Raw genomic sequence first — 19,824 nt, 5'->3', positions numbered from 1 at the left:
CTCCGCATGAGGAGAAACTAAGGTAAGAGTGTTTTATATATATATATGTATTTACACTTATATCAGCCTCATTCAACACGTTAACAGACAGCTCACGGCTTTATGTAAAACCTGCACACTGGACACCTTGAAGTAAAAAAATAAAGAACGTGATAAAAATCACGTTAAATAACGACTGTTATTACTGTTAGCATTTAGCAGCTAAATCCCGTTAGCAGTCGATGCTAAAGTTAGCTTTTTCTTTATCGTGTTTTATTCTTGACCTTTTTGCTGTTATTTGCCTTTAAATCAGTTCAGACTTTAACTGAAGACGTTTCTCTAAATACTAATTGAATCTGTTGTGGAGAAGGTTTTAATATCTGGGGGTTAAAGTCGGCCTGCTGCTAGAAAACACAATCTGGAATGAATATTGTATTATTTTAGCGAAGGTATTTAGATACATTACATTACATTGCATTTAGCTGACGCTTTTATCCAACTTACAATAAGTGCGTTCGACCAACAAAGTACAAACTTGAAGAAAACCGAATCATATAAGAACATCAGGTTTAGATAGAATGGGAGGGATGAACCCTCTTTAATGGTCACACATGCAGAGCACACAGTGACATTTGGCCTCTGCATTTAACCCATCCTAGTACCAGGAGCAGTGGGCAGCTATTGTACAGCGCCCGGGGAGCAATGGGAGTGTATGGGGTTGGGGGTGCCCGGTGCCTTGCTCAAGGGCACCACGGCAGGGGCCAGGAGGTGAGCCGTCCACAGTCCACATATTTAGGACCCTATGACTGGGCCACTGCCGGACACACGTCGCTTTCTTTTCCAAACATATTAAAATAATTCTATAATGAAGAATCATAGCAATAATGGCACAGAGACAACACAGTGTTTTGGAAGCTTTCACCAAAAGCATGCTAGTTTGTTAGTGTACATAAATAGCAATGTTCAGATCAATCACTTATTTCATTAATAAAGGTGATTTACTCTTAGTTTAATATATATGAGTTTAATGAAGCACGTGGAGCCAGGTAGATCAGCAGGTAGAGTCCGGTCAGGTAGAATCCGGTCAGGTAGAATCCGGTCTCCAGTCAGCACCGATGCAGACTCGCTGTTGGAGGGCTTGATAGCCCCCTCCCCCTCCCCCTCCACACTGCTCCACTCCCCCTCCACACTCGTTGGTTTGGAACAGCACTTATTGTGGCGGAACACGGAGGTGTAGGGTGTAGGGGGCGGTTTGGGATTGGGCCTAGGTCCTCCTTTCTTAATCTTAATTAATTAATTGGATCAGCTGGAAAATGCCTCGTCACAAAACAGTTCTCCTGAGAAACTCGTGAGACGTTTGAGTGTTTTAGTTGCACACTGCTGATAATTCCTGAATAACTTTCCTTGGTACTTATGTAGTGAAAGTATTCCACAGCGCTGTATAAGAGCGCTGCACAATTAATACTTTGAACGTACATTTGAATACTCACATACTTCTACTTGCATAAGGTTTTGAATGCAGGTCTTTGACTTGTTATGCAGTATTTTCATTAGTACATTAAAGTCTCTGCTTCTTCCACCTCTTGTAAAAAGCTGATTCCATCTGGTTCCCCATCACCTCTGAATGACAGAGCTACTCAAAGGTTTCAAATGTCTCTGTGTTTTGCTCCACTTCTGCAGATCCTCTCATTGTAAGTGCTCATGCTTTTTGTTCCGTCTCATTTTGCAGACCCAGAGCTTTATCTGAGGTTATCTTTTTCTCTCTTTGATATATTTGTGACACCGTTCCTCAGAGACCCTCATGTTTCAACGAGGATGTTTGCAGCTCGTGGTTCTCCCTCCGTCTGGATGTCTTTAGTTCTGTCTCCTTCTTTACCTTCATGTCTCACAAATCAATGTTAACGAATCCGTCCTTATCCTCCGTTAGCTGTCAGCGTCTGAAGAGTTTCAGATCCGAATCAAATACTTGTTATTAGAGAGAGAGGGGACATTCACACCATATTCTACCTCCTTGTGTTTCAGCAAACAGAAGAGAAAGAATCCCCTTCCCCTTTTTGCTCAAACTGACTTTCCACCGTCCTTTCAAATAATCCAAAACACCTTTTTTTTGGCAGCTGCCGGCCTCACCTCTTTAATCTCGACTGCTCTTTAGTGGCGCCATGTCTCAGAAGTCGCAGTCAGACGGCGGTCAGAAGCATTTTGCTGCCGGTCGAGGACTTCTGGCCGCCGCTGAGACTTTAAACTACAGCATGAGCGATCAGAGATCCAATCGGCAAATGGGGGGGGTTTCGATGTCCTCAGGTGTTGGTAGTGGTGTTGGCATCATGGAGAACCAGGAGGGGGGGGGTTCCCAGATGTCGCGTCGAGGCCATATCAGCAACACCATGAAGCTTTTTGCCAGTTTGGGTCTTTCTCCCTCCGACCTGGACGCTTTGGCTGACATCCCCGAGGAGGACATCAGCGTGGAGTCACTGCCTCGAATCCTCATGCAGCTGAAAAGCCGAAAAGTGGACGTTGGAGATCGGAGAGCGACTGCTTCGAGTATGAATTTGGACGCAGGGTACCGAGGAGGAGGAGGAGGATGGGAGGGGAGGATGGGTTCTTCTTCTTCTCTGGGTTCTTCACAGCCCTCTGCAGACTTTGGGTTCGGGTCGATGCAGGAGTCAAGCCAGGGATTTGGGGTAAACTTCGGAGGTGGTGGAGGTGGAGGAAGAGAAAGGCCGTTTTCTGATCTTTCCGATCGAGAGTCCTACGGCGGTTCGACCCCGTCCGACCCCTTCCTGCCGCGGAGGATGGGAGCGCTGCCGTCCAACGGGAAGATCCAGGACTTCTTGGGATCCACGCCCAACATGTTCCCCCACGTGTGCTCTCTTTGTGACTTTGACGTTCACTCCACCATGGTGAGTACCGCCAGACTCCTTCCTCTTACCATGCTCAACGGTAGATGAGACGCAGGATATTACTTGAATATTTTCACAGTGTGTTTTAATACATGTACTGCATTGAAGGCTCTACTTCTTCCTCCTCTTGTTAAATGCTGACTTTCTAGTTCCACACTTTTCTGATAATCCTTGCTTACCTGTACTGAGTACCCTTATATGTGTAGTCAAACTCACCACAGTGCTTTGTTAGTACTTGTACACTCTTCTTTCTCAGGTCATTTTAATACTTGCATACTTCTCCTGGAGTTGTTTCCACCACACGGTTCTCTGCCTCCTGGTCTGAGGTGGATTTGGGACAAACGTTAAATGTCTCAGAGCTCCAGTCTTCTGTCCTCGTGTTACCAGGGACAGATTGCCTCACATTTAGTTTCAGCATGTCTTCAGTTGTTGACACCTGAAGCCGTGCAGTTGTTCAGTCAGACGTGGGTCTCCAGCATCTTAGAGACGACGTTCACCTTCCTCCAGCTAGACAATGTATTCACTTTGATTTTTACACATTTGTACCGCTGGACGTCCAATAGAAAGATGTGAGAATTAGATTCCAACTTTGATTCTGCTAATGTAAGCATCAATGAGAATCAGAGCCGGACAGGTACTTGACCAAATCTGCATCTGTTCACATGATGACATCACTCCCTCTCAAAGTAACTAGGCATGTGTGAGTTGACTCTTTTTTAAACATTGCTATTAAAAGTCAGAATTCTAAGAAAACAGTTGAATATTAAAAAAAGGGAAAATTCTTAAAAAGTCAGAATTGGGGAAAAAAAGTCAAATGTTAGAAAAAATGAAATCATGAGGGAAAAAAGTGAAATTGAGAAAAAATGAAATTATGGGAAAGTCTAATGTAAAAAAAAATTGAAATTGTGAAAGAAGTCAACTTCTGAGGTAAAAGTGAAATTCTGAAAAAGTCAGAATTAAGAGAGAAAAAAAGTCAAATTTAGAAAAAAGTCAGAATTGGGAGAAAAAAGTCAAATGTTAGACACACTTCCTAATCTAAGAAAAATGTCAAAATGCTGAGAAAAAACTGAAATATAGACCCCTATTGACAGTTTGCATTTAGAGGGGGAGGGTCCTGTTATAAAGCATCACAAAGATCAGGGGCTTTCTAATCTCCTTCAGTGTGAGGGTAATCTGGAATCTGAGGCCCTGGGATTATTCATTGTTTTTCACTAAACCTCTTGAATTGTATTTATTATTTGGGTGAACTATTGCTTTGAGGTTCTCCTGGGGGGCTCGTGGGGCGTCAGTAAATCTGTGTTTGGGACCCTCAGGAGTGGAACCAGCACATCAACGGACTTCGACATGATGAAAACCGCCGGCAGCTGCTCAACATGTGAGTCACGGACGCACTTTGGACGCACGGACACCTTAGTGGGTTTTGGTTGAGATTTAACTTGTGGTGAATGCTGTTTCCAGGTATCCGGACTGGGACCCTGGTATGTCCTCCGGCAGAAGGTAAGAGACACTACAGCCCGTCTGGATAGAGTTCAATAATCAACTGGTCTTATTGAATGGAAAGGTTCCTCACATCTAGTGGCTCTGGTTCTGCAACTCTTCCAGTACTCTCTCCTGAAGACACAATTCAAACTCAGTCCCAGAACGTGTTCAGCTCTATGTTTAATGTTCCTGTGAGCTCCTTATCTGAAACGCTCGTTAAACAGACCTTTACCCTCTGAACTCTGAACTTGTTTCTGCTCTTCTTGTCACATTTACTCACCGTGGCCTCGTGTTTCTCTCATTGTGTAACATTATATTCTAAAAGTGACCTTAAAGCGCTGTCATCATGTTTGTTGATCTGTAAACAAATCCAAGGTGTATATCAGTGTTTAGTGTCTCTCCTGTGCTCTAATGTTGAATGTGTTTTTAACCGTCTGTTTGTTGCCTCTCTTCCAGTGCGGGGGGTCTCCTGCGCCCCAACATGTCTGAAGGGCTGCTGGGGGCTGGACCCTCGTCTCAGACCTCCAGCTGGGGTGAGACTTTAGCATTGTGACTGATGTGGGGAGTGAAGGACTTATTGACATAAAAAGTTATTATTCTCGTTCCATGAATGATTTTTTTGAGGGCCTTAACGTGCTTTAAAACTGGGTGTGGGAAAGAAAGTAAAATAGAGACAAAAAAGGCCATTTGTTTGAAAAAAGTCAAATTGTGAGAAATTGTAAAAAAGTCAAATGGTTCCAACCGATGGAGCTCACATTGTGTCAGCGCCATCTGAAGGCTTTCAGGATCTCACACTGCAGAAAAAGAACATTCAACAAAGTCCACTTTATGTTTGTTGGAAGAAGAGAATCCTCAATCGTTCAACATGTGCTTCTAATCTGATCATGATAACAACATACACACATGTAACAACATACACACATGATAACAACATACACACATGTAACAACATACACACATGTAACAACATACACACATGATAACAACATACACACGTGATAACAACATACACACATGATAACAACATACACACATGATAACAACACACACACATGATAACAGCATACACACATGATAACAACATACACACGTGATAACAACATACACACGTGATAACAACATACACACATGATAACAACATACACACATGTAACAACATACACACGTGATAACAACATACACACGTGATAACAACATACACACATGATAACAACATACACACATGTAACAACATACACACGTGATAACAACATACACACGTGATAACAACATACACACATGATAACAACATACACACATGTAACAACATACACACATGTAACAACATACACACATGATAACAACATACACACATGTAACAACATACACACATGTAACAACATACACACATGTAACAACACACACACATGATAACAACATACACACATGATAACAACATACACACATGATAACAGCATACACACATGATAACAACATACACACATGTAACAACATACACACATGATAACAGCATACACACATGATAACAACATACACACATGTAACAACATACACACATGTAACAACATACACACATGTAACAACACACACACATGATAACAACATACACACATGATAACAACATACACACATGTAACAACATACACACATGTAACAACATACACACATGTAACAACATACACACATGTAACAACACACACACATGATAACAACATACACACATGTAACAACATACACACATGATAACAACATACACACATGATAACAACATACACACATGTAACAACATACACACATGATAACAACATACACACATGATAACAACATACACACATGTAACAACATACACACATGTAACAACATACACACATGATAACAACATACACACATGATAACAACACACACACATGATGACAACATACACACATGATAACAACATACACACATGATAAAAACATACACACGTGATAACAACATACACACATGATAACAGCATACACACATGATAACAACATACACACATGATAACAACATACACACATGATAACAACACACACATGATAACAACATACACACATGATAACAACATACACACATGATAACAACATACACACATGATAACAACATACACACATGATAACAACATACACACATGTAACAACATACACACATGATCACAACATACACACATGATAACAACACACACACATGATAACAACACACACACATGATAACAACATACACACATGTAACAACATACACACATGATCACAACATACACACATGATAACAACACACACACATGATAACAACACACACACATGTAACAACATACACACATGATAACAACATACACACATGATAACAACATACACACATGTAACAACATACACACATGTAACAACATACACACATGATAACAACATACACACATGATAACAACACACACACATGATGACAACATACACACATGATAACAACATACACACATGATAAAAACATACACACGTGATAACAACATACACACATGATAACAGCATACACACATGATAACAACATACACACATGATAACAACATACACACATGATAACAACACACACATGATAACAACATACACACATGATAACAACATACACACATGATAACAACATACACACATGATAACAACATACACACATGATAACAACATACACACATGTAACAACATACACACATGATCACAACATACACACATGATAACAACACACACACATGATAACAACACACACACATGATAACAACATACACACATGATAACAACATACACACATGATAACAGCATACACACATGTAACAACATACACACATGATCACAACATACACACATGATAACAACACACACACATGATAACAACATACACACATGATAACAACATACACACATGTAACAACATACACACATGATAACAACATACACACATGATCACAACATACACACATGATCACAACATACACACATGATAACAACATACACACATGATAACAACATACACACATGTAACAACATACACACATGTAACAACATACACACATGATCACAACATACACACATGATAACAACACACACACATGATAACAACATACACACATGATAACAACATACACACATGATAACAGCATACACACATGATAACAACATACACACATGATAACAACATACACACATGATAACAACATACACACATGGAACAACATACACACATGATAACAACATACACACATGATGACAACATACACACATGATAACAACATACACACATGTAACAACATACACACATGATAACAACATACACACATGATAAAAACATACACACGTGATAACAACATACACACATGATAACAGCATACACACATGATAACAACATACACACATGATAACAACATACACACATGATAACAACACACACACATGATAACAACATACACACATGATAACAACATACACACATGTAACAACATACACACATGATCACAACATACACACATGATGACAACATACACACATGGAACAACATACACACATGATAACAGCATACACACATGATAACAACATACACACATGATAACAACATACACACATGATAACAACATACACACATGATAACAACATACACACATGATAACAACATACACACGTGATAACAACATACACACATGATAACAGCATACACACATGATAACAACATACACACATGATAACAACATACACACATGATAACAACATACACACATGGAACAACATACACACATGGAACAACATACACACATGATAACAGCATACACACATGGAACAACATACACACATGATAACAGCATACACACATGGAACAACATACACACATGATAACAACATACACACATGGAACAACATACACACATGATAACAACATACACACATGATAACAGCATACACACATGGAACAACATACACACATGATAACAGCATACACACATGATAACAACATACACACATGGAACAACATACACACATGATAACAGCATACACACATGATAACAACATACACACATGATAACAACATACACACATGATAACAACATACACACATGATCACAACATACACACATGATAACAACATACACACATGATAACAACATACACACATGATAACAGCATACACACATGATAACAACATACACACATGATAACAGCATACACACATGATAACAACATACACACATGATAACAACATACACACATGATCACAACATACACACATGATAACAACATACACACATGATAACAACATACACACATGATAACAACATACACACATGATAACAGCATACACACATGATCACAACATACACACATGATAACAACATACACACATGATAACAGCATACACACATGGAACAACATACACACATGATAACAGCATACACACATGATAACAACATACACACATGATAACAACATACACACATGATAACAACATACACACATGGAACAACATACACACATGATAACAACATACACACATGATAACAACATACACACATGGAACAACATACACACATGATAACAGCATACACACATGATAACAACATACACACATGATAACAACATACACACATGATAATAACATACACACATGATAACAACATACACACATGATAACAGCATACACACATGATAACAACATACACACATGATAACAACATACACACATGATAACAACATACACACATGGAACAACATACACACATGATAACAACATACACACATGATAACAACATACACACATGGAACAACATACACACATGATAACAACATACACACATGATCACAACATACACACATGATAACAACACACACACATGATAACAACATACACACATGATAACAACATACACACATGTAACAACATACACACATGTAACAACATACACACATGATAACAACATACACACATGATAACAACATACACACATGATAACAACACACACACATGATAACAACATACACACATGATAACAACATACACACATGATAACAACATACACACATGATAACAACATACACACATGATAACAACATACACACATGATAACAACATACACACATGATAACAACATACACACATGATAACAACATACACACATGGAACAACATACACACATGATAACAACATACACACATGATAACAACATACACACATGATAACAACATACACACATGATAACAACATACACACATGATAACAACATACACACATGTACATAGTTAAGAAAACTGTTTTAAGGATGGAAGTTAAATTAGACTTAAGAAACACTTAAGCATTTTATGAATATATAAACATGTTAACTGTGTGTGTGTGTGTGTGTGTGTGTGTGTGTGTGTGTGTGTGTGTGTGTGTGTGTGTGTGTGTGTGTGTGTGTGTGTGTGTGTGTGTGTGTGTGTGTGTGTGTGTGTGTGTGTGTGTGTGTGTGTGTGTGTGTGTGTGTGTGTGTGTGTGTGTGTGTGTGTGTGTGTGTGTGTGTGTGTGTGTGTGTGTGTGTGTGTGTGTGTCAGGAGGAACCGATCTGTCAGGGAAGAACCCGCCGCCACAGGATAAGGTTTGTTCCTCTCTGTTCTAATCCACCTCCACCCAGTCGTCCACTGAAGAGAGACTCTTCCTCTTCTGGAGCCAACGTCCCTCTGCTTTATATCTGGAGAAGTTGACAGCAGAACTTTTCTCTGTGTTCCTGGTCTGGTTTTGTGTTCGCTGAGGACATGGTGGAAGCTGGTTCCCCGTGCGAGGCTATTTGGATCTGCTGTTCTGAAGAAAGATGAGATCACACGGTGGTAACCAGCGGTGCTTCTGTGTTGCAGCTGAGGAGCAGGGTGGTGGTGGTGAAGTACGACAGGAAGCCGCTCAGCAACAAAACTCTGTTCGCCTTCACAGAGCCCTTCGGACGCCTGAGGGAACACCTGGTGCTCAACAACAAGGTGAGAAACTGTTTCTACACAACACAAACAAACCTGTGTGGAGAGGCTCACGCAGCGTCACCTGGTGTACATCAGGTCTAACCCTTCCTGTCCTCCTTGGACACCAGAGAGACCGTAGGCAAGATGTTCTGAAGACAGCACAGAGAATTACGATAACACTTTCAGTGCTTTTCGGCGCCTCCCGCTTTTTTAACGCTGCTTTGGGTGACTTGTGTAATTCGTGGAGAACCGAAGAGTTTTCGTTTTGGGGGGGGGGGTCCGTCAGTCCGTCCGTTAGACAACTTCTCACTTCAAAAAAGAAGAAGAAATCTAGATCGCAAAATAATTAAACAAGCGAGTGCCGGTTTTTCCTGGCCAAGGACAGGTTCATTGAACACAACACGAGCGTAACGTGTCTTCACCATAGGTCTTCACGTGGTTATGTCTCGTCTGAAAGGAGTAACGGAGTGCATCGATACGCCGCTCCAGCTCTTCAAATATTGCACTACCTATAAGGAGCCGTACACATGCCGCAGTGTTTGCGTGGCTGTGTCTTTAGTTGTAAGCACAGTGGCGATCTGTTGTTAGCATCTGGTTCGCTAGCTATGCTAACGAATTTAAAGAGCTTTTCTACAACCAGGTGGAAGAGAGCTCTCTCCTGAGAGGCTCAAATAACCTCAGCTCAGTGAGGTTAAGGCACACCTTGATATGATCATTATAGTTATTAATGAGACATTAGAGACTCAATGAAAAACAGGTATAAAATACTATATGACAGAAACAAAAAAGTTGTTAAAAATAACAAGAATAGAGTTTGAAAGGGGAGTGAATTGTGAAAAATGTGCTTCCAGTTCTGTTTCAAATGGGTGTTGAGAGATGAATCCATAGATCTCGTCATGTTGCTCTCACAGTGCACCAGATTGATGCTTTTAACTTCAATATTTAAAAAAAGATCTTCCCCTAGAGGGGGTTAGGTCCCCCCCACTTAGATCACGTTCACATGGATACTAAATACATTTGCACACATCTTGTGTCCATATCTTTCTGTTGTGGTGGTCATGCCACACCGTGCACGTGCATGAGTCATGGTGAGATATCTGGATTGAGAGGTTGCTTGTTCTTTGCACATCATGAAAGAAAGGCCAAATGAATTGGCTGTGATTTTAATTTTTTTAAGCAGAGGTTGAGTTCAATCATTTGTACGGCCCTCGGAGGATGTTGTGAAAATGTAAAGGAAAAAGGTTCCCCCCCCCCCTGCTGTAAATAATAATAAAAACCCTTGATTTATAACTTTAACATCTCTGTCTCTACTGATCTCAGTATATTATAAAGAACAGTTCATTAAAGCATTCTAGCACAGGCCTTTATCAGACGGTATATTACGCTGTTATTTCCTGCTTCGAATAGTTCTCTCTTTTTTCACCATACCTGTGTTTGCATCACTGACTTCACTGGTCCGATCGAGTCTGAATGCTCCTTGCATCACAGCAGCTCCATGTGTAACATCAACAGACAAACATTAACACACAACACATGAGAAACAAACATGGAACATAAGAGCAGGATCAGTAAGAGATGCTCAAAGAGACTTCAGCGTGCATCTGATCTGGATTCAGCTCTGTATTACTGAGAGGACTGGGTGGAGCACAGAGGATGCTTCAGTCGGACTGTACACCAGAGAGCATGCACCATCAGGAGGTCTGTTCTCACGTTGTCTCCTGCAGGCCTTCCTGGAGCTGCACAGCCACGAGGAGGCTCTGGACATGGTGAACTACTACCAGCAGCACCAGGCCAATCTCTACGGGAAGCCCATCACCTTCTACCTGTCCCGCAGACTGCAGGTCATCGAGGTACCTGCACACACTTTCAACGCTGCTGCTGTAGTTGGACATATTGCATGAAATACAGTTTAACCATGTAATAGTGGTAGTAAAGGAACGTGTGGGAACTAGGTTAGAAACTAGGCCTCACAAACTGTGCAGTTAAAAGAGTCAAGGTAAAACGAAAAGGCAGCCTGCAGTAAGTTCAGGTGAACTATTCTTTACATTGTGGGATCCAGTTATGGTCCATGTAGTGCAGGGAGTTGGAGAGAAGGGCCTATTGGCATTCGAAAGTCATATTGTGACAAAAAAGTCCATTTGAAAAAAAAATGAAATTGAGAGGAAAAAAAGTCAAATCGTAGAATCTGCGAAAAAGAGTAACAAGAAAGAATATGGGAGTTGGTTTGTCGTCCTTCACCTAGGTCAACCAATAAAGAACAAGAACAGCAAGAGCAGCCTCTGTTTTTAAATCCTCCAGTGATGTATTTACCAGATGTGGGGACTCGGGTCACATGACCTGACTCGAGTCGCATATTTTTTGACTTGAGACTTGCTTGACTAACATTGATAAGAGACTTGACTTTGACTTGGTATTCATGACTTGAGACTTAAGCTTGAGACAGATGACTTGAAAGGACTTGACTGTTTAAAATTAAATATTTGCGTTTGTTTTTGTAGTGGGATATTACGTTTAGTTTTTTCGAAAAACGTGATTATAACAAGATAAACCTATATATATTGACTTCTGACATTTCCATGATATGTTTGACCCTCAGAAAAACAACCGAGGTTCAGACCGGTCGATGGATCTTTCGATGGATCGTCCAATGGATCGTCAGATGGATCGTCAGATGGATCGTCCGATGGTTCGTTCGATGGATCGTCAGATGGATCGACCGATGGTTCGTTCGATGGATCGTCAGATGGATCCTCCAATGGACCGGCCTGTGAGGCAGGTCAAAGGTCAGGAGAGTCAGGTGGTCTTCTTCAACAACATGCCCAGAGACGAGGAGGATAAGAAGGAGCTGCTTACCATCGCGGCTCGATTCGGAGAGGTGGAGAAACACCTGTTCCTCACAGACCAGGTAATGATATGAGCATTACTTTAGCATACTATACCATTCTAACCTGTTAAGCCCTTATCTACACAAACGAGCTGAGCTTCAGCAGATTCTAGAATTATAAGTATCATCACTGAGCGATCAGAACTCGCGCCAGGGGAAGCAAAACCAGACAACACATGACGTAGCTTTAGGTAGCACAACACGGAGACCTGCTCACCGTGAGCTGCTATTCTGATCAAACGTCGTCTTCAATGGCATTAAAACGAGAAACGCAGCCGAAGGTTAATCCAGAGGTTAATCCAATGTGTCTGTCACTTTGAACAAATTATTGATAATCCATAATTCCATTTTTATGTCAAAAACGGAGATACAGGGTACTTATCATGTTATAGTTTGGATTCCCTAAAGCTTTCAGTCTACCATCATCAAAGGGTGCTTTTCACTATAATGGTTTATTTTTGGACGGACACAATAATTTACATTTTTTTTACTATGTTCAATCTGAATTTATTTTAAAATAAAAAACATCTATATTGATTCTGACTCTTCTACATCCAGCGCACAGGTTTATCATTACTTTGAGAACACAGATTATTAATGTAACCCTTTCAGAAGATATGGTCCTTTGTTCTGGGAATGTCATTTTGGAGCCTGAGACCTGAAAGACAGGCTCAGGGCTAAACAGGTTAGACAAGTGAATTTACCCCCCCCCCCCCCCCCCACACACACACATAGCTACAGTGTAGATATGTACAAATGAAAATCTTAGGCTCCTCCGACAGAGCAACACAATGGCTCAGAGTCTATGTTCAATGTTTCTGTGTGTTTGCAGGCGTTTGTGCAGCTGGGCACTCCGGAGGACGCGGAGATGCTGGTGAAATATTACAACGTTCACTCTCTCAACATCAAGGGCCGACCCATCCGCCTCAACATCTGCACCAAGTACAAGACCCTCAAGTGAGTCACACCCCCGGGGTACACTGTCAACTAGTTGTGTTTTCCCCCGTTGTCTTTATTCAATCACAACACAGAACCAAGACAACACATTTTGTTTGTATTTATTTTAAAGTATGAATATCTCATTCTGTTTCCAGTGTGAACAAGAAACTTGGAGGCGCTCGAGGCCCGAGGACCGGAGGACCAAACGCCTCCAGAACCGCCTCCAGAACCGCCTCAAACCCCCCCAGGACCGCCTCAAACCCCCCCAGGACCGCCTCAAACCCCCCCAGGACCGCCTCAAACCCCCCCAGGACCGCCTCTAACCCCCCCAGGACCGCCTCAAACCCCCCCAGAACCGCCTCAAACCCCCCCAGAACCGCCTCCTCTTCCTCCAGGTCCAGATCCAGGAGTCGGGAGGAGAGGAGGAGGGAGGAGGAACCGAAGGCTGAGGAGGCTGAGGAGGAGCAGCCGGCGGCAGGAGAAGAGGAGGAGGAGGTTTCAGGAGTCATGGAGGGGGAGGAGGAGAAGGAGAATGAGGATGAGGAGGAGAAGGAGGAGGAAGAGACGGTGATGGAGGAGAAACAGGAGGAGGAGGAGGAGAAACAAGAGGAGGAGAAACAGGAGGAGGAGGACAAACAGGAGGACAAACAGGAGGAGGACAAACAGGAGGAGGACAAACAGGAGGAGGTGAGGAAACAGGAAGGAGTAGTAACTTATTTTAACATTTACTTACACTTTTATAGACATTTCTCTAAACGTACAATTCATGAAATACATTTGAACCTGTTCAGCCCTGAGCCGGCAGGGCTCCACATTATAAATGGCCCGCTGGCCCGGAAGCACTATTTAGACCCCCCGGGCAGCATGACGTACTTTCCACTTGCCCGCTCGGGCCACTAAAAATATTGCTTTAAAAAAATGTGTCCTGTGGTATTTTGACCAATTTAGTTAAATTGTTTAGTTTATCAACGCTACAACAGAGCGTTCAGTGAGGCGGTTGCAGGTCTGTTGTCGTTGTTGGGTGAAAAGCAAACAGCTGTTTGCTGTGGAGTGCGAGCAGGCTCCCGTGAGCGGGAGCGCGCTCCTTCTTCACTACAGACTATCGCGCCACCTAACCATTCGCCTAAACGTTTTTAATACCAGCGGTAACCGGCCAAGCGCCGGGTAAAAAACTATCATCAAATAAAAGCAAGTTACCGGAGGAGTTAAAGGAGAGTGACAGGGAGCACGAGAAGAAGAGGGAGAGAAAGTTTCAGCTTGATCGATGGAGTTGGCTTCTAGTGGTGCAGCGACGCGTCCTAAACCCTTCTATAATCTATCCATTAGATTTATGATTTGAACATTATAAAAGTAGGGTAGACATGTGGAGATTATCCGGCTGAACAAAACGTGCATTTATCAAACAGGTTTGTTTTCCACAGACCTTATTTCCAGCTATTTTCCAAAACCCTGTGGAGAAATCCCATTGCTCTTTGTCGAGGGAACCAGCAGCTTACTTCCTGGTTTAGGACGCGTCACTGCACCTCTCAATATGATGCCAATATAAACAAGGTCTTCTGTCGGCTCTGTGCATCAATGACCTCTGCTGACAGGAAGTGAAGAGTAGAACATATAAAGGTATTGGCTTTAGGGAAATGTCCCAGCAGGAGAATGAAGGTTCTAATCTAATCTAATAGCCATTACATTTCTAACTCCTGATGACAGGAAGACAGAAAGCGCATTATAATAATAATAATACTCATAATAATAGCAGACATTTTTGAACAATGACCAAAATATCATTATTTTCATAAACCAAATCTGAACAATTGAGGAAAATGAGGAAGAACTGATGATTCAGATGTTGTAGTAAAGTAGTAATGTAGTTAGAGCATAAATTACTATGGCAACAAATGTGTTCATTTTCTTCATTATTAGTAGATTTTTTTTGGACGAATGCTCCGGGCCAGTGGTTAGAATGGGGGGGCCAGTGGTTAGAATGGGGGGGCCAGTGGTTAGAATGGGGGGGCCAGTGGTTAGAATGGGGGGGCCAGTGGTTAGAATGGGGGGGCCAGTGGTTAGAATGGGGGGGCCAGTGATAATACAATTCCACCGGCCCGGAGGGACAGTGGCATTTGACCCTTAATGTCTACCCCTGGCCTGTTTTTCAGGTCTCAGGCTCCAAAAGGACATTCCCAGAACAAAGGACCATATCTTCTCAAAGGGTTAAATCAATAATCTGTGTTCTCAGAGTAATGATGAACCTGTGAGTTGGATGAAGAAGAGTCAGAATCAATATAGATGTTTTTTATTTTAAAGAAAATTCAGATTGAACATGGTAAAAAAAACTGTAAATGATAGTGTCCGTCCAAAGATTCTTATTTACTTGTAGTGAAAACTACCCTTTGAAGATGGGAAAGTAGACTACAAGATTTAGGAATCCAAAGTACAACATATGATAAATACCCTGTATCAAGATCGATGCAAAACAAGTGATATTTGACCTTTTTAGAGGTTTAGCAAAAAAAAAGACATCTCTTTCTGACCGTTAGAGCCAATAGAATCGAAGGGGAATCTCCCCGCTCACACACATGGTAAAACAAAAAGGTGGGGGCTTTGCGCATGCAGTTTTGCACCAGAGTGAACCTGTCTCTAGCTCTGACATCTGGAAACGGAAAAGCAGATTTATTGCTTATGGATTATCAGAGATCATTTCAAAGGGACGCAGACACATTGGATTAACCTCAGCAGCGTTTATATCGTTTTAATGTCATCGAAGACCACTTTGACCAGACTACGACCAAGGTGAGCCATGGTGCCGCTTTTAGCTACCTAGCGCCACATGTTTGGATGTCTGTTCTTGTTAACAGCTTCGCGAGTTCTTATCATGGAGTGATGATGTATGTACCGATCGATTCTGTGTCATCCCACGATGTGAATCGATGGGTTGGGCGTGCAGCTACGATAAGTGAGGGCGTTATGAGTGAGTTTCTGTGCAACACGCCGTTAGCATTTTTCGCTCGTATCTAATTCATAGGCTCCGCTCTAGCTTTGTGGGTTTTTAAAAATAAAAATAAAAATCTGTTAGTTGAGTTTCTTCCCGTTACATGGATATAAAACATTCATAGTTTATTGAATATTAAGATGCCCTCAGACGCTGTTTCCTGGAGATGACGCGTTTTTCCCCCGGGGGCGCGGTGTAGAAGAGGTTAAATAATAAAAAAGCATCTGTTATCAATGTTTGTTAAAGGTCCCATGTCACGGCCATCTCTACTGATCATAGTTCCATCGTTGAGGATCTACTGGAATAGATTCACTTTGTTCAATGTTCCAAACTCTCATTGGTTTCTCACAGCATCTCTGTATAGTGTGTGTATTCACTCTCTGTCCTACACGCCTTGTTGGAGCTCCTGCCCCCCCCCCCCCCCTGTGAGCCCATTGACACAGCGAAACCCAGCCCGAACACACACACACACACACACACACACACACACACACACACACACACACACACACACACACACACACACACACACACACACACACACACACACCCGCACACACCCGCAGCCTGGCTGGGAGTTTGAGTGCTCACACACCGACTCACAGCCTCTCCGTGTCCCGCCGTCTCAGGGAGGAGAAGTCGGCGGAGCTGCAGCTGGTGTGTGTGTGTGTGTGTGTGTGTGTGTGTGTGTGTGTGTGTGTGTGTGTGTGTGTGTGTGTGTGTGTGTGTGTGTGTGTGTGTGTGTGTGTGTGTGTGTGTGTGTGTGTGTGTGTGTGTGTGTGTGTGTGTGTGTGTGTGTGTGTGTGTGTGTGTGTGTGTGTGTGTGTGTGTGTGTGTGTGTGTGTGTGTGTGTGTGTGTGTGTGTGTGTGTGTGTGTAATTTGAGGGTTTAGACTCTGCAGACCGTTCACATGCAGAGAAACCTTCATCACACTCAAGGGGACGGGTGATAACCAGAAAAGCATGGGATCTTTAAAATGAGTTATTTTTACATCATGTTTTAGTTGGTGACGTTTGAATGTCTTTATGCAGGTTCCTGATGATGTCACTGATGACACACCTGTTGAAGTGGGCGGGGCTCCAGGGGAGATCACGCAGGAGGCGGAGTCAGAGGCCGCGCCAGAACCCGAAGTCTCTGCAGAAGAAGAACCGAACGCAGAACCAGAGGAGAACCAGGAGGGAGAACCGCCTGCTGACAGCGTACGCTTTATAACGTTTATTAATATTATCCATCCATCTTCTCCCGCTTATCCGTGGTTGGTTCGCGAAGGTATCAGTTCCAACAGAGAGCCCCAAACGTCCCTTTCCCTTAGAGATATAATCCCTCCACCTGGTCCTAGGTAGAGATATAATCCCTCCACCTGGTCCTAGGTAGAGATATAATCCCTCCATCTGGTCCTAGGTAGAGATATAATCCCTCCACCTGGTCCTAGGTAGAGATATAGTCCCTCCACCTGGTCCTGGGTAGAGATATAATCCCTCCACCTGGTCCTAGGTAGAGATATAATCCCTCCACCTGGTCCTAGGTAGAGATATAATCCCTCCACCTGGTCCTAGGTAGAGATATAGTCCCTCCACCTGGTCCTGGGTAGAGATATAATCCCTCCACCTGGTCCTAGGTAGAGATATAATCCCTCCACCTGGTCCTAGGTAGAGATATAATCCCTCCACCTGGTCCTAGGTAGAGATATAATCCCTCCACCTGGTCCTAGGTAGAGATATAGTCCCTCCACCTGGTCCTAGGTAGAGATATAGTCCCTCCACCTGGTCCTAGGTAGAGATATAATCCCTCCACCTGGTCCTAGGTAGAGATATAATCCCTCCACCTGGTCCTAGATAGAGATATAATCCCTCCACCTGGTCCCGTATAATCCCTCCACCTGGTCCTGGGTAGAGATATAATCCCTCCACCTGGTCCTGGGTAGAGATATAATCCCTCCACCTGGTCCTAGGTAGAGATATAATCCCTCCACCTGGTCCTGGGTAGAGATATAATCCCTCCACCTGGTCCTAGGTAGAGATATAATCCCTCCACCTGGTCCTAGGTAGAGATATAGTCCCTCCACCTGGTCCTAGGTAGAGATATAATCCCTCCACCTGGTCCTAGGTAGAGATATAATCCCTCCACCTGGTCCTAGATAGAGATATAATCCCTCCACCTGGTCCCGTATAATCCCTCCACCTGGTCCTGGGTAGAGATATAATCCCTCCACCTGGTCCTAGGTAGAGATATAATCCCTCCACCTGGTCCTGGGTAGAGATATAATCCCTCCACCTGGTCCTAGGTAGAGATATAATCCCTCCACCTGGTCCTAGGTAGAGATATAGTCCCTCCACCTGGTCCTAGATAGAGATATAATCCCTCCACCTGGTCCTAGATAGAGATATAATCCCTCCACCTGGTCCCGTATAATCCCTCCACCTGGTCCTGGGTAGAGATATAGTCCCTCCACCTGGTCCTAGATAGAGATATAATCCCTCCACCTGGTCCCGTATAATCCCTCCACCTGGTCCTGGGTAGAGATATAATCCCTCCACCTGGTCCTGGGTAGAGATATAATCCCTCCACCTGGTCCTGGGTAGAGATATAATCCCTCCACCTGGTCCTAGGTAGAGATATAATCCCTCCACCTGGTCCTAGGTAGAGATGTAATCCCTCCACCTGGTCCTAGGTAGAGATATAATCCCTCCA

The 19,824-nt window shown here is 42.7% G+C and overlaps 1 protein-coding gene across 5 annotated transcripts in view; it reads left to right on the top strand.

Annotated features, from left to right (window-relative positions):
• The window catches only part of matr3l1.2 (matrin 3-like 1.2), a 35,989-nt gene continuing 16,165 nt past the window's right edge, over positions 1–19,824 (top strand). For 4 of the 5 annotated variants that reach the window (XM_079671887.1, XM_079671886.1, XM_079671885.1 and 1 more), the window contains exons 1-12: positions 1–22; positions 2,002–2,879; positions 4,193–4,254; positions 4,338–4,376; positions 4,815–4,891; positions 9,932–9,975; positions 10,232–10,348; positions 12,052–12,177; positions 12,924–13,232; positions 14,044–14,168; positions 14,306–14,837; positions 18,165–18,332. In XM_079671887.1, the coding sequence (XP_079528013.1) occupies positions 2,139–2,879; positions 4,193–4,254; positions 4,338–4,376; positions 4,815–4,891; positions 9,932–9,975; positions 10,232–10,348; positions 12,052–12,177; positions 12,924–13,232; positions 14,044–14,168; positions 14,306–14,837; positions 18,165–18,332 (2,340 nt within the window). In that variant the 5' untranslated portion in view covers positions 1–22; positions 2,002–2,138. Of the gene's footprint in view, positions 23–1,712; positions 2,880–4,192; positions 4,255–4,337; positions 4,377–4,814; positions 4,892–9,931; positions 9,976–10,231; positions 10,349–12,051; positions 12,178–12,923; positions 13,233–14,043; positions 14,169–14,305; positions 14,838–18,164; positions 18,333–19,824 lie in introns of those variants that run through there. The other variant, XM_079671884.1, reaches the window with a different exon arrangement.

Source organism: Notothenia rossii (genome assembly GCF_949606895.1).
Source record: "Notothenia rossii genome assembly, chromosome: 3".
NCBI classification, from domain to species: domain Eukaryota; kingdom Metazoa; phylum Chordata; class Actinopteri; order Perciformes; family Nototheniidae; genus Notothenia; species Notothenia rossii.
This window is presented reverse-complemented; position numbering and strand designations above follow the sequence as displayed.